This window comes from Rhinolophus ferrumequinum, chromosome 25, assembly GCF_004115265.2.
Source record: "Rhinolophus ferrumequinum isolate MPI-CBG mRhiFer1 chromosome 25, mRhiFer1_v1.p, whole genome shotgun sequence".
In the NCBI taxonomy this organism is placed as follows: domain Eukaryota; kingdom Metazoa; phylum Chordata; class Mammalia; order Chiroptera; family Rhinolophidae; genus Rhinolophus; species Rhinolophus ferrumequinum.
The window spans coordinates 2,117,147-2,143,653 of record NC_046308.1 but is presented as its reverse complement, the minus strand read 5'-3'; the positions used below and the strand labels follow the sequence as shown (position 1 = coordinate 2,143,653).

General features: G+C 54.1%; 1 protein-coding gene across 1 annotated transcript in view; it reads left to right on the top strand.

Annotated features, from left to right (window-relative positions):
• The window catches only part of TMEM132C (transmembrane protein 132C), a 266,881-nt gene extending 240,971 nt beyond the window's left edge, over positions 1 to 25,910 (top strand). The window contains exons 5-9 of the mRNA XM_033097254.1: positions 2,897 to 3,040; positions 15,884 to 16,089; positions 17,470 to 17,743; positions 18,903 to 19,094; positions 23,325 to 25,910. Coding sequence (XP_032953145.1) covers positions 2,897 to 3,040; positions 15,884 to 16,089; positions 17,470 to 17,743; positions 18,903 to 19,094; positions 23,325 to 24,542 — 2,034 coding nt within the window. The 3' untranslated portion in view covers positions 24,543 to 25,910. The remainder of the gene's footprint in view (positions 1 to 2,896; positions 3,041 to 15,883; positions 16,090 to 17,469; positions 17,744 to 18,902; positions 19,095 to 23,324) is intronic.
• Positions 25,911 to 26,507: the final 597 nt, after the last annotated feature.

Genomic DNA, 26,507 nt, shown 5'->3' with positions numbered 1-26,507 from the left:
CTTCCCACCTTGACGACCAGGGTTATGTTAAACTCCTGTAGTGGTTCTGCTTGGGCTGCCCCAGCCAAACGCCACAGGCTGGCGGCTTAAACAACAGAACTCGAATGTTCTCACCATTCTGGAGGCTGGACGTCCAAGGTCACGGTGTCGGCAGGTTCTGCTCCTCCTGAGGCCTCTCCCCTGGGATATGTGAACCACACGAGGCAGTCGGTCCCCTCTTTGCTTAGACCAATGTGAGCGGGGCTTTCACCACCGGTTAAGGAAACAGTCCTGACGAGCACGGCAGCTTGAGTGTCTGCGTGCTCACGTCTCCTATCTGCCTGTGTGTGAGCAGGGACTTGTCGCTCTGGGTCACTACTTTGTCATCCAGTGACAAGAACATGCTGGGTGCACAGTAAGTGTGCCCTACGTGGCGGTTGACTCTCCATGGGTGTGTAAGATTTGGCAGCTGGAAAGATGATTGGCCCAACCCCTCACTTATAAAATGAAGAGACAGATTCTAAAAGGTGAGAGACAGGATCGGGTTACACAGAAAGTTGACGTCAACGCAGAGTAGAAGCCAGGGCCCCAGACTCCCAGTGCTCATGGGTGACAAACACCCGCCTGAACGATGCATCAGGAAACTGATTTGTAAGTACTGGGACCTTCCCCCAAGCGCCTCAGCCAGCCGGTCCTGGAGGCCAAGACTTCCTTCAGCGTTTGGTGTTCTCACGGCTGCCATTCTCTGCTCAACCAGTCTAATGTTGGCAGTAATTCAGATCAGGGATAGGAAGTGTTAGGTAGAGGAGAGCGTGAGGGTGTGACTGTGTGTGTGTGTGTGTGCGCGAGAGAGAGAGAGAGAGCGAGAGAGAGAGAGAGAGAGAGAGAGAGAGAGAGGAGAGAGAGAGAGCGGAGATTGCAGGAACCACTTGAAAGCTAATCACAATTGATCCATGAGGGAGTTTGGGGCTTTAATGAAGCCATTAGCCAAAGGCCATTCTGAGAGAGAAAATGGGAAGAGCAAACTCTGAGCGCATTACCTGTAATGAGCCTGAGGGTGGACTTGGGGGAGTCCTGCAGTATTCTTAGCATCTGTAATAGCGGATGTGCCAGCTGCCCGCCTGCAGCCCCAGCTCAGCGCGCCCGGGAGAAGGCAGGGCAGAGGCTAACTGAAGTGGTGGCTGACGGTAGTGGCATCAGACAGAGGCTGGGACTCGCCGTATACCTGATGGCTCTTTCAGCTGTGTCCTGTGTAATGCAAGAGGTCATTTCTGTGTCAATTGCTTCCCTGGGAAAGAACGGAGAAAACCTCTCCCCTTGCATCTCCTGCTTCAAAGTGGAGCAGTGTTTCTGGAGAGGGGCTTTGGGAGACATCAGCCCAAAGGTAAAAGGTACCCGAGATGCTCCAAAGCCATGGGCCCTCTTTCATCTTCATCCGGCCATAAAGAGAAAGATTTCAAAAGTGCAAGCAGGTAGCGTCTGCAGACTGAAGAGAGAAGGCATTTCCTCCATCAGTCTGCAAATCACACCATGTGTGAGAGATGACACTTTGCATGAAGTTAGTATGAACAGGACAAGCCGAAGTCCCCATAACTGCGATGGCAAGGGCTCCCATGGGTAACAGACGGACGGCAGTTCGGTTTGCTTAGACGTCTGCATGCGCAAACGAAGCCCCAGTGGTCTGGTGTCCATTACCGAGGTGGAGTGACCGTGGGCGTTCGGGGATAGTTCCCCCACTCACTGGTCGTCCACCGTTGGCCACGGTTGCCATGGACCGTCCACTGTTGCTGTTCTTTGCCTGATGGGAATTGGTTATTCTGTCTTCTCCTTTTCTCCCGTGGGACTCACTCTCACAGGCCTGTCAGTCAAAGCAGCCCCGCCTCCCTGGATAATGGACGGGCCCTTAAGCCAGGGGAGGCCCAGTAGAGTCTCCATCCAGAGCATTTCATTCTTAAGCAGAGTGGCTCGGGGATAGGGACAGTTGACGCCATTCATTCCACGTCACTCTGGAAAGATGGTCCACTCTTTCCTGTTTTCAGTAACGTGGAAGCCGGTCTGGGCCCTGCGGTTCCAATGCCTCCTTCAGCTTCTCCTTTGTTCCTGTGAGTGAGCCAGGACCCAGCCAGTAAGAACCCGTATTCGTTTTCCTGTTTCTACTATAACAAATTAACACCAATTTGTTATATCCCAGCTCCGGAAGGCAGAAGGCAGAAATGAGTCTTACGGGGCTAAAATTAAGGTCTAGGCAGGACTGTGTTCTTTTTGGAGGCTCTGGAGAAAATCTGGTCCTTTCCAGCTTCCAGAGGCCACCCACTTCTCCTCGCTCGTGATGGTGTCACTGTGACCCCATCTCTATCACCACACCTCCTCCTTTTCCTCTGAGCCTCGTCGTGCCGCTTCTGAGAACTCTTATGGTTCCATTGGAACCACCCAGGTAATCCAGGATAATCTTTGCATGTCACGGTCCTTAATGGAACCACAACTGCAGGGTCCTTTGTACCATGGAAGGGAACAGATTCACAGGTTCTGGGGATTCGAACAATGGCATCTTGGGGGTAGATGCATTACCCATCCTACCACAAGGACTTCTCCTCACACTGGCCAGTAGCACTTTCAGCTGCTCACAAGGAAAACCCAACTGACGTGTAACTTCTTCTGGGTCTCTGCAACAGAGAAGAAAAATAAACACTTTCTGATTGTTGTTGGAAGCTAGGAAGATGGTCATAAATAAACCCAAAGTAAATTAATTGTTCGACGTTCTTAGGAAATTGCCCCAAACAATGGCCCCTTCGCCCAGGTTCCGAAGGTAAGTGCTGTGGTGTGTAAACAAGGACCGGCTGGCACAGACCTGGGGAGGTTGTTCCTCGCGTCCGACCAAAAAGCTCCTTGACCCAGGTATGTCTGCTTCTTCTGGCAGGACACAGAAATCCTGAACACCGCCATACTCACGGGACAGACGGTTTCCTTGCCCGTCAAGGTGGTCTCTGTGGAGGAGAACGGTGCCGTGACGGACATCTCAGAGTCTGTGGAGTGCAAGGCCACGGACGAGGACGTCATCAAGGTAAGTGACGCCATTACCATCTGGAGTGAGCTGGTGGGGACGTCACTTGGGCATCTTGTTCCATAAGAGAGTTTCACCCTGCAAAATACGAGGTTCCAGCAGTTGGCTGTGCACACCACACTTCCGGTCCACTCAAGGTGTCCGCGTCCGTCTCTTTATCTTGATATCGTGCCAGCCTGGTTTTCATCAGGTGTACTGTGGACCGTGGGTCCAACCCCAAATGCCTGCAGTAGCTAAGCTGATGGTTTACAGGATGGAGGGGATAAATCACACATGCCTTGTTCCAGAAGGGCAGCCGATATTCAGTCAATGAATTTAGTATCGTGATTTCTTCACGAGAAACTGAAAATTTAGATTTTATGTGAAAGTCACATTGTTTTTCAGTGATGGCACCCAATGATACATTTTTTTAAATGGGCAAAAAATTAAAAATAAAATCCAGCTGCGAGGTGGGTCTGGCCCATGGGGCAGCTGATGAAACCACTGTTCTATAAGGCAAACTACGAGCCATGGCCCACATTCAGCCTGCCGTCTGTTGTGTAGATAAAGTTTTATTGAAACACGATGGCTCAGACCTATGTCCACATTGTCTGCGGCTGCCTTTGCGTGACTGAGGGAGAGCTGAGTGGTTGCGACAGACCATATGGCCGGCAAGTCTCACATAGTTACCATCTTGCCCTCCCGAGAGACAGCGTTCCTGGAGAACTCACTGCTCTCCGTCTGAGTTTCCTGAAGGAGGGACCCTAATTCTTCGTCTTTCCCACAAACACTTGCCGTGGCAATGTACCCACCACACTTGCTCAAGGAATAAGACAGCGCGAGGGCTTTTCCAAGCCAGAAATGAAGCAGTTGGTGTTCCTCTATATTTTTTGTAATCCCAGAAGCACACTCAGAAAAAAACATAAAGAGCCAAAGAAAAGCCTCCAGATAATGGTGGGGTTTTTTTCTCCCCTCAAATGGAGTCTGACAGCACAGGTGTTAAAAACGCTGTGAACCTTACAAACTGTCGAGGGGAGGACTGGGTGGGAAAACTCTTTCCTGCAAACGCCACCCCCAGCGAGGACCAGTGGCCGGGCAGGGCACAGACTGCCCCACCCCTGGGCGACATTCACGCATCATGTCCAACACCTGCCAGGAGGTGGCAGTAATGCGTCCCCACAGCGTCAGGCTGCTCCCACCATTTTCTGAGTGTCGGAGGCAGTGTCTCAAGGAAAAAACGCTTTTTCCTGATTCACCGGAATGTGATCTATGGGCTAGGGGTGGCCCTGAACCCGAAGTGATTTACAGAAGACCCCAAAAGTCTGTGGGAGGAGGGGAGCAGGGGATGCCAGTTTTTCTAAACCCCACTGTCCAATAGACACACAACATGAGCCACATACAGAATTTAAAATCCTCCAGCATTCAGTCTAAAAAGCAAAACGACACAGGGGAATCTAATTGTAAGAACGCACTGTGTTTAACCTATTATGTTAAAATACTACCATTTAACAAGTAATCCATAGTAAAAGCACTAATGCGACATTTCATGTTTCTGTCCTCGGCCTTTCGGATCCTGTGTCCTGTAGACTTAGGGCAGCCCTGTGACAGCCCCGTTGCAAAGCTCCCTCCCCACACGTGGTGGGTGGCTGCTCTCTCGGGCAGCACACGTCTAAACTCTCAGGCAGGATTTTGCAACCTCACTGCTACTGATACTCTGTTCCAGGTAACTCTTTGTTCTGCAGGCTGGCCTGTGAATTAGAGGGTGTTTGGAAGCATTTCTGGGCTCTGCCCACTAGATGCCTGTAGCACTCCGAGTTACGACAGCCAAAAATGTCTCCAGACATTACTCAATGTCCCCTGGTAGGGAAAGCCACCCCCACTGAGAATCCCTGCTCTGAGGGAACCCTACTCTGATTCTGGCCGGACAGTCACCCCTTCTTGTGGCTGAAATGTAACTGGCTAAGAGGGAGAACTGGGGGGCACTTGGCTTGGCTCTGAAGCCTATCCTCCCCCGCCCACCCCCGCCCCAGACACAGACACACCCGTCTTTGCCAGTCATCGGCCTTTATGACCGATTAGCAATTCCCCTAAGAGCCAGGACCCCTGATAAGTGTCACCCTTTGAAAGGACACCTGCAGCACTGATGACTTTTCTAGAGGGGTAAGAAGTCCACCTTGCAGCCTATAAAAGCCAGAAACGAGGTTCATCCCAGTTGTAGACATAACTACCCTTCGCTGCTCTTAAATGAGTTTGATATGGAGCCCCAGTGCTCGTATTTCTAGGGATGTAATCAGTGTCTTTAGGGCAATAAATGTATTCAAACTGAAAATTACCTCGGAAAATGAACTTGGAGTTGATAACGCCCAGGGCTGTTGACAAAGCAACATGGAAACTTGAGTCCACAGAGCTGGGTGAGGATGAGCAGGGATCCTCTGATGGAGGCAGCAGGCTGTGACAGGCAGCTGGGAGGGACGGCCTCAGAGGAAATGCAGCACTGGGGTGTGGCCTGGCTGGGCTGGTGACTGTGGATGGGGTGGTCTCTGAGGAGGGGACACTTGGGCCAGTCAGCAGGACAAATAATGACTGCCAATGCCCGCTGTTGACTGTGTACCCCATTTTGTTCAGTGCTCTATGCACACCCCCCGTCCTGACACTGGGACACCCACCGTGTGTTCCCCGGTGACTCCTACGTGGTCCAAAGCCCTGCATGTGCTTTTCCTGGGAGCTCCTGCAGCCACGGGATGGGCACCACCCATGACACAGTGGGGACACGGGGACTGAAAGCATCGCTAAAGGAAGTTCATGTACTGAATTTGCTGTGTAGCCTGTCTGACCTCCAGGCCACGGTTCCAGCTAATAGATCCCAGGACAGCGCTAAAAATAACACATTCGGGCACCCAGCGGCCGGCTGCCCTGTGACAGAGGAGCCTGAGTTAGCTCCGGTCGGAGCAGAGCAGGCTCGCGTGCGTGAGCAAGGCCCGAGTGTTTCCCCGTGCTGGCTGCTGACAGCACACAGCTCTCTCCCTACCAAACTTACTGTACATCCCACAAGCTCTGAGCCCTTCAGAGAGCTCAGTTTTTTAGTAAACAGCCATGGTTCTAAAGAGTCCGCGAGTCGGATCGTCACTATGGGTGGCATCCCCATGCCCAATGGGAAAATGGGCCAACTTTTCCCTAAGATGGCAAGAGTTCCCCTTTCGTGCTTCTCATACCCAGGGGACTCTGAAAGACATGCTGGGACGCCTTTATCCTCAAGAGCCATTTGGTTCTGAGAAAGAAAGGAAATCGAGGACAGCAGAGCAGTTCCTGGAATCCCGCTGAGTGACACTGCCTGGCATGCCGCCTTCTCGGCCAGAGATGTCACTGTGAAGCGAGGAAGTCCTGCCCCCCAGCTGGACTCCGAGGGCAGTTTAAGCAGCGTGTCTAAGAGTGTGTCTGCCACTGACAAGGTCTTCCTCCAGCCTCAGCTCCTTCATCTGCAAAATGGGGACATACTCATACCGACATCATCAGATGGTAGTGAGTTTTAATAAAGCACGTAGGACAATGCATTCATGTAGCCCATGTTATTAACCCGGTAGACCCCCGGGGACACTTGGCAATGTTTGAAGGCACTTGTGGTTGTCACAGCTCAGGGAAAGGGCAGTGCTACTGGCATCCAGTGGATAGAGTCCAGGGATGCTGGTAACCATCCTACAATGCTTAGGACAGCCTGATAACAAAGAAGGACCCAGCCCCAAAGGTCAGTCGCGCTAAGGTTGGGAAATGCAGGCAGGGCCAGGCTGCTTGAGACCTTGGAGTCTAGGCTCAGAGTTTTGTTTTAGGAGCGATCGGACCCTGCAGGGCATTCTGGCTGGGGTTTTAAATAAATCACTCTGGCAAGTCTGAGATAGATACAATGATAAGTTCATTTTACACATAAGAAAACAGGTTCAGAGAGGCTGAGTGGCTTGCCTAAGGCCACACAGCTTGCGAAGGGCACAGGCAGGATTCAAACCCAGGTCTGCCCGATTGCCAGGCCCACAGGTCTCAGGCTGCCCGTGGGCTCTGACAAGTCTGAAAGCACGCTGCTCTCCTCGCAGACGGATGTGAAGATATGCCTAAAGCTGGGCCTACCCACATGGCAGCCACTTTCCATGTGTGGCTATTTCAGTGTCCACCCCAGGGACATTTCAAGCGCTCCGTAGCCACATGCTGCTCGTGGCTGCCGTATCGGGTGGCTCGCAGACTGGACATCTCCAACATCGCAGAAAGTTCTTCCAGAAACACAGACCCCGAGCCCTCGTCTGGTAGGACCTGTGCACGCGTTTGTTCCCAGGAGCGGCTGACAGATGGAAATAAGTGCCCGGGACCGGCCAGGAAGGCACAGGTTATTCTGACCCTGTCTCTTAAGCTACAAAGGACACTGTATTCTAAGCCAAGATTTTGCCAAAGATAAGAGCACTTATTTATGAGTCAAACCTCAGATGAGCCACGTGAGCCACCATCTGGGTTTGCTCAGCGGGGAGCAGAGGTTGTGAAGTGCCAGGGACCCTGCAGCTGGGAGCGAATGGCCTTGGCAGGAGCGAAGGGCCCGGCCAGCTCCGGAAAGCACGGGCTGGAGACGTCCGGAGTGCAGCTGCATGTCTGGTTTGCCTCGGGAGGTGCAGATGTGAAAAAGCGTTCTCGCCCTGCGTTAGCTTTGTCTCCTGCCGGTTACACATATGTCTGTCCCTCTGACCTCCGCGGAAATCCATCGGAGCACAGGATTGGGTCCCAGGCAGCCTCGTATGCCAGCCTCCAGGGGTCCCTCCTATGTTTATCAAGGATTCTGTGGTTGTCGAATGACTAAGACTCTTGAAATGTCTTAATACGGAAGGGGAGGCACTTGTGTGAATGGAAAGTGGAAAGCAGGGTGGGCTTCAGGCTCAGGGCGTTCCGGGATCAATTTCGCTGTTCCTCTTGGCTCTGCCTGTGACCCTGCAGGTGTCACTCTCACTGTCCATCTGCCGGTTCCTGGAGGCTTCAGGTCCACAGCGTCCCAGGTTCAAGTCCAGCAGAAATGGGATGCTGCCTTTACTCAGTCACAAATCCCGGCACTTCCTGTCATTGGGCCAGGCTGAGTCACGTGACCCCCCGGGCCAATCCCTGTGGCCAGGGCAGTGACGTGTGCGTGGTGGGTCCGTCCCACCGGGCAGCCGAGGTCAGGTCCACGCACACGGAGTGAGCATGGGCATCCGGGGAGGGGCCCCTGAAAACATTTTCAGAAGTGTCACAGGACATGAGTGGATGTTGCGCAGCCCACATAACCAATGTCCCCCGTATCGGAGCTGGAAGAACTGAAATAACGTGTCACCAATTAAATTGGAAAAGATTATGTTTTAAAAATGAGAGCATTGCTGGAGTTACGCAACGGCTTTCAAACCCAAGTCCAACACCGACTAGCTGTGTGGCCCGGGACAAGTTATTCTACCTCTCTGTGCCTCTGCGCTCTTACCTACAAAATGCTTTATGTGAGGATGAAAGGAGTCAGTGCGCACGTACGGAATGCGGCGTGCTGCAGGCACTTAATACGTGCAGCTCTTACCGGGTCTCTCTTCCTGGAAACCACTGCCCCCGAGTCTCTCAGGGGGGGCACCTATGGGGACAGAGCCCCAAAAAGCAGTTTCCAGGCTCTGGGCCTCACGTGGAAAGGTGCTGGCTCAGGTAGTAAATGGCCATCGACTGTGATCGGATGGCCAGCAGCTGTGGCTAGTTGGCCGTCAGCTGTAACCAGTGAGCCATTAGCCATGAATATAACTGCCGTGGCTAGGCTAGCAGAAAAAGGGGGAGCTAGCAAGAAGATGGTGGATGAGCCTGCAAGCGGCACAATGAGGGTTGAGAATTGTGTGGCTCCTGGTCCCTGTGTCTCCAACCCAGCCGCCAGTGACAGTATAGTGGTGTGACTCCCCTACCGATGGCTCCGTGGCTGTTCCTTTTCGGCCTCACCGTGTCCTGCGTTCTTGTGTGGGGAGCGGGACCAGAGACCCCGCCGGCCGTCCCACACGACACCACCTTCCTGCTAGTCAAGACTCCATCTGAATGTCACCTCTCGGTCGTGGCCACCATGTTTTCTTTTTCTCATGGCGGTGATTGCCCACAGTGTCTTCTCCTATTTGTCGTCGCTATCCCCACACCGCCAAATGTGAATTGCTGAGAGGGGTCTCCTTGTCTCTCACTTCCTATCTCCAGCGCCTAGCAGAATGGCAGGCGCATAGTAGGAGCACAGGAAGCATTGCTGAAAGCAAGTGAGTCTGAGCCCCAGCCACACATGTGCAGCCTCCAGTGGGCGCTTCCCTCCTCAGGAACCCGGGGCACCCTGGAGAGGACTGCCGGTCCGATCGGCCCGCGTGGCCAGGCCCAGCCCGGCACCGCCAGCTCCCCGGTGGACAGGGGCCCGGCCCGGCACCGCCAGCTCCCCGGTGGACAGGGGCCTGGCCTGGCACCGCCAGCTCCCCGGTGGACAGGGGCCTGGCCCGGCACCGCCAGCTCCCCGGTGGACAGGGGCCCGGCCCGGCACCGCCAGCTCCCCGGTGGACAGGGGCCTGGCCTGGCACCGCCAGCTCCCCGGTGGACAGGGGCCTGGCCCGGCACCACACTGCATTTCCAGGCCTCAGTAGCATCTTGTGGTGTCCGCTGGGCAGAGTGTGATTTACCGCAGAACCAATTCCTGCCCCACCACTTAGGTCCTGTTTGGCCGTCCTAGCGAGAGGCAGGCAGCAGCACGGAGGGAAGGGACAGAGATACTGCTTAGCACCTACTTGTCTCCCTCCTTCCTTTTACTTCACTTCCAGAGATGTCAGGAAGGGCTGCAATGCACATCAGTGACGAGGGGCGGGCTAAAGCTGCCCGGAGACCTCCAGGAATCGTCAACTTTCTCTCTGGCAGCTGTGGGGGAGGGAAATTGTGGCTAAGATGCGAGCAGCCTGAGGGTCCCTGGGAAACAGAGAAAGGAAAGGGTTCTCACGTCCCAGGGCTGGGTCCAGGCGCAAGTGACAGCTGCAGGACCAGAAGCGCTGACACGGAGGCTTCCTGAGACCCCCACGCTCGTCCTACACCTGGGAGCAGGGCTCTCCCACCCTCAGGGGCCTCCCGCTGCGCAGGGAGGAGAGAGAGAGAAAGGCTGAGATGCAGGATGAGAAGGCTGAGATGCATTCTCTCTGAGATGCTGAGAGAAAGGATGGAAGCCCTGAGAGCTGCAGTGAGGGTCGCCTTCTCCCTGGTGCTGAAGCGCTCAGTCAGCTGTGCCGAGTCACGAATGACGCCGATGTCCAGTTTCCTCTAAAAGTGGTCACTCGTTCTTGCTCGGGCATTCGCAGGCTGTCCAGTGTCCTGCAGGCTCCGCTGCGTTTGGCCCCTGATGCAGGCTGGGCTAAGATGGTCTCCTTGCATGTGGCCACCTTAGGAGACGTTCCTCTCGTGGCCGAGGTCCCAAAGGCTGGCAGAAATACATGACACCTCCTGAGCCTGAGCGTGGGCCGCTCAGCTGACACTTCTGTTCGTATTCTTTTGGCCACACTAGTCACGTGGCCAGGTCCACCATGAAGGGGAGAGGAAACGGAGGCCGCCCACAGTAGAAGAGATGGGAGAAGAGGCCAGAACAGCAACTCAGTCAGCACACAGCCGTGGGCATCATCATGGTTGAGAGCAGAGCCCTGGGGTCCACTGTCCACGCTTAAATCCTGACACACCGCCTTGCTGCTGTGTGACCTTGGGCCTGTTACATCACCTCTCTGTGCCTCTGTTTCCTTGTTTGAAATATGAATGTGATTTAAAAAAAAACAAAACGTAGCTCCATCCTAGTTCATGGAGAGGACCCAGTGAGGTCATCCACACAAACCTCTCTGTGTGGTCCCCGTCCCGTGCAGGCTCTCAGTGCACATGTGCTACTGTCACAAAGCAGGCAGGTCCATCGTCGTGTGTGTGCACAGGGCTGTCACACATGTGTGCGGTGGGTGTGTGCCTGTCAGGCCATGTGGGAGCGGGCCGCCCTGAGTGTCCCCCGAGTTGGGCAGTGTGTGGAGAGACCTATCCCTGGGCACCTTTCCCCCACACTGCGGTTGCCTTGGCAACACTCTGCCCTGGGGATATTGAGACCATTTCTGGCCCTTTAATTCTCCATGGAGAGTGTTGCTTGCCGGTGGTTTGCATGGAGAAATGATTAGCCAAGCAGTCTCCCAGGGGCACTCTCCCTGGCAGCCCCTGCAGGCCAGCTCCTCACGGGGCAGGGTTCACACTGCACACTGCTGGCCGGGAACATTGTGCTAAATAAAAATTAAGAGACTGCTAACAAAATAAATCAGTAAATGCTGGCACTTAGCAGTGATGGGTGGTGAGGCATGGAGAGCAGGGGAGAAAGCAGACACTGGGGGGAGGCAGCCTGCCAAGGGGTGCAGCCATCTCCCAGGCTGGTTTTCAACACCCCCAAGGCCAGCTGCCAGCCACTGCCCCTCCCAGCAGCACCCCTAAACCCGCCATCTGGTCTGTGAGACCAGCACGACAGCAGGGTAGATAACTCAAATGCTTCCAGGGTTCAGGCTGGTCACAAAATTGAATGTAATGGTTTTTAAATGCCGGTAACTAATCTGATATTGTAAACACACTGTGTAGGCCAAACGTGACCCAGGGCAGCTGGCTTGCAAGCTCTGATTCATTCGTTCATTTGCTTGTTTTTCAACTTCTATTTCTTGAGCACCTACTAAATGCCAGGTTTTTGGCATTATGGGTACAATGCTGAACATACCCGACAAAATCCTAGTCCTCCGACAGTTTATGTTCTAGCGAGAGAGGACAAATAATAACAAGGTAAGATGGATCATGGATGAGATGGAAATGAGCGAGAGGGACGAATAAAGCCAGGAAGAGGTTAGGAGGTCTGGGGGAGTTGCAATTGTAAATAGAAACGTTAGAGGAAGGGTCTCTGAGAAGTTTTCATTCCAGTAAACTCCAGGGAGGGCTGAGGATGAGAAGGCTGAGGACGGCCGCTGCAGGTATAAAACATGGGATCATTTCTGTATGAGAGCATCCGGCGTGTTAGGTTCACAGAGCAGGAATACAAGAACTGTGAATCTGATGTTTCTGTGTCTGAACTTAATTTCTATTGCCAGCCCCCATTCTACTACGTGGCAAAAAAAAAACAACACAAAAACAACAACAACAAAAAAAAAACACACAGGAGTTTGATTTCTGAACATATAAGATGCTACTTGGAGATGCCGGTGGAGATGTTGAATGAGCAGTTGGATATGTGGGGCCCTGGGGAGTAGTTAGCTCCTCCTACTGTCACTCAGGCTGGCAGCTTCCTGAGACCTCACCTGTCTCCGAGGGGAGAGTCTGGGATGGAATTTAAAGCACCAGTAAGGAAGGGATGTGTTATGGGAGGAATGTTTGTGTCCCCCCGAAATTCCCGTTGAGGTCCTAGCCCCCGAGGTCATGGTGGTAGGAGGCGGGGCACTGGGGATCTGATGAGGTCATGGGCGTGGGGCCCCCAGGATAGGGTTAGTGCCCTTAGCAAAGGGACCCCAGGGAGCTCCTGCCCCCTCCACACATGAGGACACAGCCAGGTGTCATCGATGAACCAGAAGGCAGGTCCTCACTGGACCCTGGATCTGCGGGCACCTTCACTTTGGAGGCTGGAGAGCCTCCAGGTTGTGAAATAAACGTCTGCTGTGTAAGCCACCGCGTCTGTGGTTTCTGTGACCGAAGACAGGGTGCATAGATGCCATGGAAACAGAATGTAAAAGAAGGGCCATTGCGTTACTTGGAGGGGCGAGTCTCCAGCTGTGGCCTGCAGACCTGGGCCACAGACCTGGGCTGTTAGACATGCCGACACTGTGGCCCCGCCCAGACCTGCTCCATCTGAGACTCTGGGGGTGGCCCAGCCGTGTGTGTGACGAGCCCTCCCTGATGCACACGCAGGTTTCACAACCTGCGTGGCTGAGGACATTCAGATGGAAGTTGTGCTGGACGTCAGCGGTTGACCAGCTTGGGAGGTGATCCCGACTCTTTCACCCCTGGGAGGCAGGTGACATCCTCAGGAAGTTGCCAAGGCCTGAGTGACAACAGGAGATGTCAGCTGACCACATGCATCTCGAGCAGAATCCACGTGACCCACCGGCCCTGCAGGTCCTGAAGAGCAGACATCGGTGGCTAGTGCAGAGGCCACTGTGCATGCAGCCTGTGTCATTTACATGTCAGAGGGAGCAGAGTCCGGAGGGCAGTTTTCTCTGTGGGCATCCTGGAACCCACAACGAGAGAAGAAAACGATTTCCAGAATCAAGCCTGGGTACTGAAAAGATTCCTGTGGGGTTTGGGGTCCCTTTTTGCTGACGAGCCAGCTCATTTTGTGATGCCATGGTGCCACTTTAGTCACTTAGGAGTTGATGAATGCGTCCTGAGACGTCCCCAGGCGTTTATCGCACCTTCCGGAACAGCAGTGCCAATGGCTCCGTTGCACACGCCACTTCTCCCCTTGGTGTTCCTCTTAATTATTTATATATTCTGGAGCAGCCAGGTTCCCTCCCACCAGAGCTCAGAAAGGTAATAAATGAGGAAAGTCAATGGTCTGTAAATTACAACATTGATTACAGAAGTGATTACTGATACAACTCTTGCCTGGCTGTTATGCTAATGGCTGCCCAGGTCCAAGATGGTGTTTACATGCTAATGACAAGCCTGGGACAGCGACTGGAATGGGTTTCCACCCTTCATCAGGACGTACACATTTTTAAACCACTCCTGACCGTGCGTGAAAAGACCCATCCGTGTGGTCCCCTCCCAACTGCTCCCGGCCACTGTCCCCAGCAGATGGAGGGAGTCTCCCAGCCCAGCCCTCCCAGCTGCCCCTCCGAACAGAAGTGCGGACTGAAGAGGAAAACTGGGCCCGGAGTGGCCGTTCATCGTCCTGGAAGCTGTGGAAAGAGCGCGTGATCAGAGGGGCGCACTGCTCAGTGTTGGATGTTATTTCGCTGGGTCCACCGTTGGGGGTTCCGACAGAGTCAGATAAGCACATGGGCGGTGAAAGTGCCACGTGACGAGTCCGTGGGTGACTTCGTTCTCTGAAACGTTACCCAACCCTCTGCACGTGCGTTTCTATAGCAAGAGCTGTCGTTGTGTGTACGCTCCAAGGGTCAGGAACCCCAAGAGGGGAGCTGCTTGAGGGCTTCCTACAAGCTTCCGGGTTACCTTCCTGTGTTTCCTCTGCTCGAGGCTTCATCTTATCTCAGTCTCTCACCACATGTCCCCTCGCCCCAAGATTCTGTTTGGTTGTCTTAAAGTGGGAATTCCTATGAAGAACGGGTCCCACTCATCCATCCATCCAGCTGCCCGTCATCCCTCCCTCCATTATCCATCCATCCATCCATCATCCGTCCTCCATCCATCCCTGCATCCATTCAGTATCCACTTCGCTGAGTTCCTGCTGGTGTGGGGAACCGAGAGACCAAAGAAAAACAAGATGTACTTCTTGCCTTCAAGGATTTCACGGTTTAGCGGGTGCTAGAGGCCTATGGGCCAGTATAAATCATCCCCCATAAACTTGGCATGTAAGACGGTCACGTTTCCCTATAACCCAACTTGATTTCTATTTTCAGTTCCCAATTCATTTAGGTGGCAGAAAATAATCCCAGTCTAATTTCCAGGAGACTTAACTATTGCCAAGGTTGGGGGAGAGGGTTTCTAGTCTTCGGGTCTTCTGTTTGCAGTGCCTGGGGGCACCCATTTTCAGTCAGAGTCCACATGGGTGACCTCTGATGGGGTCCTCCTCTGTGCCCCTTCCAGCCTGCCCCAGAGAACGCAGGCATCTTCCTTCGGTTTCTCTGCCACGTGAGACTGTCCTTGGGGCTGTATATGGACTCGTGTCTCTAAGGGTTGAGTTTTTGGAACGCAAATATAAATGCATGCAAGCTTTTAGTTTCATTTTCTTTGTATGTTTGTCTTGCTTTGTGCTCTGTCTGCAAAGATCTACTAGTAACGGGGAAAGCAAAGGGAAGAATATAAAGGAAGGAAACATAGGCTGGTAGTCACTAATTTGATGCTGCCATTTATGGGATGAACAATCACAATACAAATATATAAACAATCCGAAGGTGTCAGGGGAGGTACCTGGCCAGGCCGCCAAACGGAGGGAAGGGCGTTCCCCGGCAGAGGGAACTGCACGTGTGAAGCCTGCGTGTCCAGCAGGAGCGTCAGGGCTGTGTGATTGGAGGAGAAAGTGTAGGGACGGTGAGTGTCCTGACGGCGAGGAAGGCAGTACGAGCCCCTGGGGTCCTGGGAGACCAGGTGGGGTGGCAGGTGAGTATGCTCATTCTCTGAGCAGATGTCAGCCTGGGGAACAGACCCCTGTGGTGCCCACGGCACATTCCCTCGGCCTACCCGTGGTCCCAGCTGCACTTCTGTGCGGGTTCAAGGTCACTGTGATTGCACCCTGTCCCACCTCACGCTGCTTTCTGATGCCTGGGGTCTGTGTCTCAGCCTGGAAGTGCAGGGGAGTTAACCTCCAGGACAGCCCTTACCCAGGGAGAGACAGGAGCTGGTGGGTGACCGCCCTGCCTCTGACCCTTCAGGTGGACAGTTTTGTGGGTGTCTCATGAAGCCCTGGAGAAACAGCCCAGTGGTCACAGCAGCAAATGCAAAGATGCACCTTTCTATTGACTTTCGCTCTTTCTCTGTCTCCCTCACTCTGCTCCTGGCCCCTCCCCCCAGGGTCACCTCCCAAGTTAACAAACTGCACTTGTCTCAGCTTCTGCTTTGGGACGAGCCTAAATTAAGCACATGTGCTTTGCAAGAGGAAAAAGCGAGTGGAAGAAGGGTCCCGTGAACCCCTCCATCCCCTCTCTGTCTTTGCAGGTGTCCGACCGCTGCGACTACGTCTTTGTCAACGGCAAAGAGATGAAAGGCAAGGTGGACGCGGTGGTGAACTTCACGTACCAGTACCTGAGCGCCCCCCTGCACGTCACCGTGTGGGTGCCCAGGCTGCCCCTGCAGATAGAGGTCTCGGACACGGAGCTGAGCCAGATCAAGGGCTGGAGGGTCCCCATCATGGCCAGTAAGAGGTGAGCCCCATAACAAAGGCTCAAGGAGCCAGGCAAGGACCGGCACATAGTAGGTGCATGTAGCAGGTGCAGCTTCCTGCAGCCAAACAACTATGCTCTGAGGAGACCAAGTCCAGGACGGCCCAGCCAGGCAGGAAGGCTGCCCGCACGTGCCCCCTACACGCGGGCCTGCAGTGGCCTGTCTCCTGAACGAGCCTCCCCCAGAAGGAAGTGACAGACGTTACGCATTCTTCTCTCCCCGAAGCCCCCAGAGGATTTGACTTTTGGTTTATTTTCTGTAAGTGAAACAGTCATTCCTATTTCTGCACCTTATGAATATCCATAAGCTTTGCAAAGCTCTGTGCATATCAAATTACTGGCTAAAATTTAATTGCATTTTACTGGGCCACGGGGTTACTGTTTGCTCTTAAACCTCTGGTGTATTCTGTGTGACCCTGGGTTGTCCCGTCGGCATCTGGGGTCTTGTTTGCCCAGCTCTGTGGCCCCTCATATACTACGTAAGAGTCATTGCCGAGTTCCCGGTTTCCTGCCTGCAGTCCTCGGTCCTAAACCGTCAGGGCCATTTTCCGGACAGTCTCCCGGGCCCCAGGGTCTTCATTTTAAGGCCCGAGCTACAGTCCACCCAAGGAGAGGAACCGGGACGGTGAGATGCTAACCCATTTCTACAAGGAGAAATCAGGCCTGACTCCAGGATGGCAGCCGCGAATCCAGCCAATACTTCAGACCATTTAGTGGTTGTCAGTGGCTGGGAGACTGCATTTGTCCCTGTCCCTGAAGAGGGCCCAGTGGAGACTTGCTGGGTTCGAATCCAAGCTCTGCTGCTTTCTAGCTCTGTGAGCTTGGGTGAGCTACCTGCCGTCTCTGGGCCTCAGTTTCCCCGCCTGGAACATGAGAATAATTACAGTTTTACCTCACAGTGTTATGGGATGGGGAAGAGTTCATCCATGTGGAGCTTTGAATGGCACAGCTCAAGAGCATAATGTAATCCTGTCCTAGATAACTTCCTGCATTGGTGGAATGTTCTAGAACCGTGCTGTCCAATATGGTAGCCACTGGCCCGTGGAGCTCTCAGAATATAGCCTGTGTGACTAAGACACTTAATTTCTTAACGTATTTAATTTGTATCCATTTAAATGAAATTGTAAACGGCCCCATGGCTATTAGCTACGTCAGGGGCAGTGGAGGCTTCGTGAATATTAGCTCTCAAGCCTCCTGTTTTATCAGTACGTGTCTTCAGGAAGGACATGACTGATGTTCAGTGCTCCGGTGTGCTCCTGCGGCTCCTGCCGGGGCCGCTGGGTCTTGGAGGCTGAGGACCCTGTGCCGGCAGGCATGTGACGCCAGACCCCCTCTGAGGGCGTCCCCTCCTCCTTCCCACAGGCCCACACGAGAAAGTGAGGACGACGAGGACGAGGAGAGGAGGGGCCGGGGCTGCGCCCTCCAGTACCAGCACGCCACCGTGCGCGTCCTCACCCAGTTCGTGTCCGAGGGCGCCGGCCCCTGGGGACAGCTCAGCCACCTGCTCGGCCCTGACTGGCAGGTGGACATCAGCCACCTGGTGGCTGGCTTCATGAAGCTGGAGGAACCGCACGTGGCCTCCCTCCAGGACAGCAGGATCCTGGTCGGGCGTGAGGTCGGGATGACCACCATCCAGGTAGGAAGCCGGGGCCCGGCGATTCTGCGTGCCCAGCACTGAGCTTGGTGCCAGCGCAGGGGAGACTCGCGAGATGGGTGGGTCACTGCGGCCAATGCCTGTCCCTGTGACGGCCTCCTGGGGACACCAGGAGGTGAGCCTGGACCAACTCATTGAGCCCCGATCTCCTTCCCAATCGAATGGAGAACGTGGTGGCACGTGGCACCCCACGACCCTCTCTGGACGCCGCAGCATCCATTCCCACCACCGCCCAGCCCTCCCCATCCTGCCTGCGACCCTCCTCTCTCAGCTCCACTTTCCAGCCCCTGGGAATAACCCTCCCACTCTGCACTCCTCCACCAGCGGCCAAGGGAAGATGTGTCCTTTCCTCCCTTCTTTCCTTAAGTCGTTCTGTCATTCCACCCCATAGTCATTCGACAAACTCTCTTCAAAGTCCTACTCTCTCTTCTGCGCAAGGAAATGTATAGAACGGTGGGGTTTCAGGACAGACGTCAGAGGCGTGGAGGGCCTTCTCCACAAGCTCTCACGTCCCACCCTTCTGACTCCATCTTTTTGGAATGTCCTTCTAGATCCTCACCTGACCACCACATGTGGGAATGACTGGTACCTCTCTGTCATTTCACCTGGACATCTCAAGTCCAACACTGGGCTTATGAGATGGGCAGAAAGTCACGTTTCAGCAGAGGATACGTTGTACTGGGGGTGTGATGGGAGCATAGACTATTTATAATTCAGTTCTCCCTGTTAATTCCATAGTTCACTTAGAATGTGATTCAGGCTGCACGAAGTCAGTTTGTATGCAACTCTTCATGGGTCCAACCAGCAGGCTCCCCATGTCCAGTTACCCAGGTTGTGCACTGTACAAGGGGGCCTCATCTAAATGGAAGGGGTCGTTTCCTTTTAGAAACAGGATGGGTTTCAATGTTTGTTCCACTTTTCTGACAGACAGACCTAGTGTCTTGGGAACAATGGGTGAGTTTTTCTGATTCGCACAAAGGCACCGTATGGGCTAGCATCCAAGGTGACGATGGCACCTGAATCCTTCGCCCTGCATTCTGGACCTCAGGCCTGTTTGGGATGAAGGGAGCATTTGCTGGGGAAGTTTCTGACTGTGGACACGTGCGTGACAGATCTGTCTTGTGTCCCGCTAATCCCACAGGTGTTGTCCCCACTATCTGATTCCATCCTGGCAGAGAAGACAGTCACCGTGTTAGATGACAAAGTGTCGGTGACAGACTTGGCAATCCAGCTGGTGGCTGGGCTGTCTGTCACGCTCCATCCCAGCGCGGAGAACAGCAAGGCCATCACGGCGGTGGCCACGGCTGAGGAGCTGCTGCGGGCCCCCAAACAGGTGGGAGCTCAGGTGGCAGGGTGGGGACAGCAGGGCGACTGGGCAAAAGGAGAGGGAGGGGAGAGGGGCCACAGAACCTCGTTCCAGCAGGAGGCCAAGTCAGTGCAGACAAAGGCATGTGTCTTACCTGCCCAGGTGTGGGGCCACTTGTCCAGGCAGCGGGGTCTGTGATGAAACGGAGCAACGACACGCCTAGTGCACATGGTGTATTAGTGACCTACTGCCGTGTCACCAACTGCCACACACACCACAGCTTGAAACCGCACCCACTTATTAGGTCCCCGTTCTGCAAGTCAACGGTGCAGGGGGCTCCGCTGGGTTCTGGGCTGAGGGTCTCACGGGCTGAGAGCCGTGGCCAGCTGGGCTGTTACCCGGGTGCTCCTGTGTCTGTTGGCAGAATGCGGCTCCTGTGGCGATAAGGCTGAAGCGTCCGTTGCTTTGCGAGCAGTTGGCCGGGAGCTGCCCTTGGCATCCTAAGGCTGCCGCGTCCCCGGTCACTTCCCAACCCTCCATCATCCTCGAAACCAGCGCAGGGAAATCCCTGTGCTTCCAAAGGCCACATGACCTCACCAGGCTCCCCCAGGCCATCCGGGCACACCTCCCTCTCTGCGGGTCAGCTGTGCCACATGGCGTCACGTCATCGTGGGCAGTCGCTGACTTTGTTCCACAGCATGCGTCCATGTGACTGGATTACGTTCACATCCACGGACGGCCCAATAGACAGGGCCTGTCCTGATTCATAAAGAGCAGAGGACAGTGGGGAGACAGCAGTAAGCATGAAGCTGTTTGCTGAGGACGGGTAATTAATGAGGGACGACTGGCCTGCCACCTCCCTGGCATGGGGCAAAGCCACCGGTCCCCGTCAATGTCACCCAGCCGTCTTCATCGCGGGTCATAATTGGAGACCCCAGCACCGACTCGGGGATTTGTGGATGCCGGTCATCGGATTTGCGGACGTGACTCGACAGGACAGAGCAGGAAATCGCTCCTGGGCACGTGATTTTAGGTCATGCAGACTTTCTCCTTTCTGGGGAAATGCATCGGCTTCTCCTGTGAAAACCCTATGTTCTGGCCTCGCTGACATTCACTAATGGAAGGACTCGGTGTCAATCACACAGGATTTCGGCAAGCCCACGGGTGTTCAGAGGGATCTACTCAGACCGGCTGCCATTCAGGGCGTGTGCTTTCCGTTAAGTTCTTTCTCTGTCTACAGTTTGTGAAGAAAAAGTAACTTAAGATGAAAAGTCAGCCAAGATGAACTTGCAGATTGTGGGGTTTTTTTCTTTTTTTTTTCTGCCCTCGGGGTGGAGAAGGCTGGCACCTTGTTCTTGATAGTTTCCACTTTGAAATGCAAATTCTGAATGATTTGTAAGCCCACGGATTATAGTAAAATAAGACCGGGTCTTATATAATACAGTATAATATGAGATCTTATATTAATTTTTGCTCCAAAAGACGCATTAGAGCGAATTGTCCGGCTAGGTCTTATTTTCGGGGAAACAGGGTAGAAGTTCTGTGTGGTTCTTTCCGCATCTCCCTTTTCTTTTTCCGCTCACTCCCACTTTTTCAGTATGGTTTCTACTCCTTTTCATGTCCCTTTAACAGTTGTGTTTCATAGGCTGTTTTGTTGGTGGTGGTGGTTTGTTTTATAGTCTTTTTCATTTGTCCTATTATCTCAAATCCTTGGTCTGCTGACCTTTCTACATGAGCTCTTTACGATGCTCGCTTGTGGGAGAGGCTTCCATCATAGGGATTATAATTATTATTTTTCTTATCATGAATACCTCTCGAGCTGCGGTTGCTCTGTTTTGTTCCTGAGGAATTCCTGCATTTGCACAGGTCCCAGGTCCAACTTCCACCTCCGGCTTTGCGTGCAGCTCCTGTGCCATACAGGTGGGATGACCTCAGACTCCAAACCCAGGTGTGGGGAAGGTGTGCACTCCCGGGGAGACGTTTCCCGACCCAGTGCTCAAAGCACCAAGCACCGGTGCTGTGTCTCTGGCCGGTGGGAAGGCCTCCCTTACGCCTCACCCCTGCCTCTCCATAGTCTTGGTTTACGCGCAGGGTCTCCTCTCCATGTGACACATCCCTGGTGAGCATGGACGTCCCAGCCACTGGCCGGGAGGTCTTCTGAGCAGCCCTGACACCCCTCAGGCCACCTCAGTAACAGCTTTCGGCAGCTTCCATCCCAGGATGTCTTCCTTCTCCATTTCTGATTCTTGGGATTGGCCTCTCCTTTTGTATATTGTTACCTAGTTTTAAGTGATTTATACTCAGCCAGTCTAATTAGTTGTTGGAACATGTTCTGAAGACTTTCTCTCGACCTCATAACTCTTCTTTCTTCTGTGCTGGCCTCTTGTTCCAGCAGGATGGCCACTGCCCGTTCCAGGCTCGCATCCCAACTCAGCTGGACCAGGAGAAACAAGCTTTTCCTCTGTGGTTCCCGCAAAGGCCCAGGGGTCACATCCTATTGGCTGGTTTCGGTCATGTGCCCCTTTCTAGCCAATCACTGTGAACAGGGTAGTGGAATGTTCGGATTGGCCACACCTTGGTCACATGCCCACCTCTGAACTGGAGGGGTGGAGTCCCCCACCCACATACAGACTCTAAATGGAGAAAACGTGATTCTCTAAAGGAGATATTGGTGTTTTGATCCTTGCCCAAAAGGAATAGGACCTGGACAGGCCAAGTTAACGCCCATCTCAGACCCCATGGTTTAGGGATTCATACTCTCACTTTCGGTTGGAGAAACTGAGGCCCAGAAGGATTGGTTAAAAAAATAAATAGAAGGTTCCCAGGGAAACACTGGGTCCACGTATTCAATTCAAAACTCTCACTCCAAATCCTCCGCCCTTTGCCATCATGTCCAGGGGCCAGGAGATGGAGAGACGCTGAACTCTGAACTCGTTGTGGATGACAGACCCCTGGGGCTCCGTTAGCGCCTCCCACCCACTGCTCCTTCCTTCCCCACTCTGCCCTTCACCTGCTCCTCGTCCAGCGGACTGTCTAACAGGCGCGCTCCTGGCCCCCTTTCACGGCCAGCGCCCGCCCCTTGCCCTCCTGGTCTCCCATCACGGCTCTCCTCCCCGTTCCCCAAGAGCTCTCTGACTGTACACTCAAAAGGAAAGCTCAGCATGTTCCAACCTATGCAGAATTAACGTCCCAGCCCGCCTCCAGTACATGTCCAGCCGGCCGCCATAAACACTGTGTGTTGTTCACTCGCTCGCTCACTCTCTGGCTCCGTCAGTCTTCTCTCCAGAGGGCACTCGGTGCTGGGCCGGACGCACAGGAGGCTGTTAACACACATCCCCAGAAAGATCAGAAAAATGAAGGTCAGACCCCTCGATGCCTGTTCTTAGAGGACAGGGAAGGATTCCAGACACATCAAAATGGTTTCCTTCAATCAGTGGCCTGGTCAGTGACCTGGGAGTCCCAGGCAGCCAGGAGGCAGACCGGCAAGGACGTTAAGCCTCCAAACGGCCTGCCTGGGCTCAGACCCCAGCCCAACACTCAGCTGTGCAGCCTTGGGGCAGCTGCTTCCTCTCTCCATGACCCAGCTTCCTCACCCGCAGAGTGAGAAATCTGATAATAATAGCACCCACCTTATCTATGGCGACTGTGAAATGAGTTGACACAGGAAAAACAGAGCCGTGGCTCCTATCCAGGAGGCACAATGGACGTGTCAGCTGTCAGCATCGTCGTGGAGGTGGAATAACGGCACACCAGACCTGGCCACGTCCTCACCCCTACGACGTGTGAAGCTGTCACCTTCCAGGGCAAAGGGACTTTGCAGATGTGATGAAGGATCTGGAGATGGAGAGATGCCCGTGGGTTATGCAGACAGTGCAATACACCGAACTCCGTGTTATCAGAAGGGTCCTTCTGAGACCCTTGGAGTGAGCAGGAGGGAACTGAAGACCCGGCCACACGCTCGGTGATGTCACTAAGGCCGGCGGGCCATCATCTCAGGGTTTTTGTGGGCTTTTCCCCCGGTAAGGATTACACAGGAGCTGTCACTGTATAGCTACATTCATTCTTGTTTAGATTAAAGTGATTCTCCGGTCTTGATGTAACACTTGAATGATTTCTCCCCAGATTCATCAAGCATCACTTCCGGATCTTGAGTTCTGCCCGGTTTCTTTGGGTTCTGTCCTAGGAGGGGACGGGTGGGGACCCAAGGGAAGACCCCCCACACACACCAATGGTCCCTAACTGGCTGTCTCCCTGCAGGAAGCCGTGGTCAGCACTTGGCTCCAGTTCAGCGACGGCTCAGTGACGCCTCTGGACATCTACGACCCCAAGGACTTCACGCTGACCGCCACCTCCCTGGACGAGGCCGTGGTGTCCGTCCCCCAGGCCCGCTCCCCCAGGTGGCCCGTTGTGGTGGCGGAAGGGGCGGGCCAAGGGCCCCTGGTCCGAGTGGACCTGACCATCGCAGAGGCCTGCCAAAAATCCAAACGCAAGAGCGTCCTCGCCGTGGGCGTTGGCAACGTCAGGGTGAAGTTTGGCCCGAGCGACGCGGACTCCAGCCCTGGCGGGGGAGACGACAACGACGATGACGAGGGTGACATCAAGAACCACGCCAGTGACCGGCGGCAGAAGGGCCCGGACCCCGAGCGCGCGGGCCAGGACGGGCAGTTGCAGGGCAGCTCGTCCGCGGAGCGAGAGGAGGGCTCCCTCCGCAGAGGGAGCCCCACGGCGCGGCCGCTGCTGGACAACAAGGCGCCCAAGGACAGCCGGCAGGACGGGGGCCGGCCGCCCGCGGAGGGCCGGCTGCAGACCATCCCCATCGACTTCAGCAACTTCCCGGCGCACGTGGACCTCCCGCAGGCCGGGGCCGGGCTGGGGGACAGCGGCCTGGAGCCGGCGGCCCGGGGCCTGAGCGACCTGGAGGTCGGCATGTACGCCCTGCTGGGCGTCTTCTGCCTGGCCATCCTGGTCTTCCTCATCAACTGCACCACCTTCGCCCTCAAGTACCGGCACAAGCAGCTGCCGCTGGAGGGACAGGCGTCCGTGAGCCACTCGCACGACTGGGTGTGGCTGGGCAACGAGGCCGAACTCCTGGAGAACGCGGGCGAGGGGCCGCCGCCGCCCGAGGAGCACACGACCGTCATAGACCGCGGGCCCGGGGGCTGCGAGGAGAGCAACCGCCTCCTGCTCAACGGGGGCTCCCAAAAGCACGTGCAGGGCCAGATCCACAGGCCGGCGGAGGCGGGCGCCAGGCCGGGCCGGGACCCGAAGCTCGAGCCCCTGCATTCGCCCACGTCCAAGAGGAAGAAGGTGAAGTTCACCACCTTCACCACCATCCCCCTGGACGACAGCTGCCCCACAGTGAACGCCATCCTCGGCGCCAACGACGAGGACATCAAATGGGTGTGCCAGGACCTGGACGTGGGCGCCCCCAAAGAGCTCAGAAACTATCTGGAGAAATTCAAGGACAAAGTGTAGGCCGTGTGGCCACAGGGCCCCCGCCGGCCGCCGCCTCAGTTCCAGATAGATCTGGGCCCTGGGGACCCCGGGCACAGTCGCGGGGTGGAACCGGGGCGCGCTGGGGCCCCTTATAGACCATTGGAAGGTTTGAAGCCGGGAAGGGATGTTTTTTTGTAATCAGAGGTTTTTTAGCGGTCGATGAGGGCCGATTTTCGAAAGCCAGCGGATCAAACTCTGGGAGTGGAGATGACACAGACGTGGAACTGTGCAAGACCAAATTAGGGATGCTATTTTATGAGTCAAAATATAGCACAGACAAGCTACCAAAAATTATTTGTTAAAAAATGCAAAAAGACAAATAAAAAGAGACAGAAATAATCATCCGTTTATATTTCTGGTAAAGCAGCATCAGATAAAAGTAGGGCCCGCTAAGAGACAGCTCCATTTTAATACAATGTCCCTTTTCCTAGGACAGTCCCTGTCCCTGTGAGACAGGGAGGAGACGTCTGAATATCAAGTCTCCTCTTGGTATAGAGCTGAGGATTTTTAAACCTTTACCTGGTCATCTTTTTTCTCCCCTTTTCCATACTTCCTTTTCTTCCCCCTCTTTTTTTCTTTCCATGTCCTAGACTTCCATTTGATTTCTATTTGATGTTTATTTCTGAGGGTCAAATGATATGTTTTTCCTACATTAACCATACATTATATTCCCATTCGTTAGTTGAACTCTTAGAAACGATATAAGGTAATTCATTCTTTAAGTAGTAACCATCAGTGCTTATCTGTATCCCTCCAGCCTTGTTGGTATTTGCTGGGTTTGTACAATTACAGGAAACTCTTAGAGCCTTTTGGGGGCCGGGGGGGAGCTGCTCGACCCACCACCACCAGCACCACCAGCACACCCCAGGGGCGAAGCCATTTCATGGGACATTGTCAGAGGCTACTCACAGGCCAGCAGCACAAGCCCAGGGGCCACTGACCACTCAGCCGCTCCATGGCTGGTGTTGTGTTGTGGGGCTGCTCCTACCTGGGGAAGGTTGCGTCAAAGCCCCCAGAGACACACCGTTGCCAGGGGTGATAAGCTTCAGTCTCCTGGAGCAGCTCTGTCAGGAGACAAGATCATAGCAAGAAATGATCAAAGATGAAAACTGGGGGAGCGTGTTTTAAGTCGGTTTCCTAACTTTGTGGGCGGGGCGTACCAGCACACACTGAGAAGATGAAAAGCTATGTTAGATTGCCAATCAACTGTGTGTTTTTTTTTAACAGCCTAATTGTGTAGCAGCGCACTGCATTCATCCAAAGCAAGTGTCTGTGGCAGAGAAGACCACCACATGGTGAAGGAAGCCCCTTGCAGTGCTGGGCTCCGCCCTTCTGCACCCGGCGTGGGAGGGCGCCCGGCGGGGGGAGGGCGCCTGGTTCACACAGACCAAGGATAGATACATCTTGTTTTTATTTTTTTAGTTACTAAAATCAGTAGCTAAGACAGGGTCCTTGAAGCCTCTTAACCTTAGCTGGACCTTTTTAAAAGATATTTCTAGCACATATGATAGAAGGAAAGGAGGAGATGTTTCTTTACACCTGTGATGCCAGTTGTCATTAAAATGCTTTCCGTGGCTTGGCAAGTCTGCATCTTGTGGGTTGTTTCTTGTTTCACTGAACTATTACCTATCCCTGCCAACGGTACAACTTTCTGAAGAAATAAACTGTCTGCTGGGCTAGAGGGAAAACAACACACTTGCCAACCTTTTTTTCCCCCCTCTTGGTTTCTTGACAGATCCAGAGTAATTCCTAACAAGGAAACCTTTCAAATCCTTGTTCACCACCATGGACGTCAGTGGTTTTCTAAACTTGAGTGTGCTCAGAACCACCAGGACAGCTGATGAAGCACGGCTTGGAGAGGTGGGGCCTGTTCGCCTAAAAATAAAAGGTCACAGTGAGAGGCACGAGCGTTTGTTTGAGATCAGTGAGAACAGCGATTCAGGA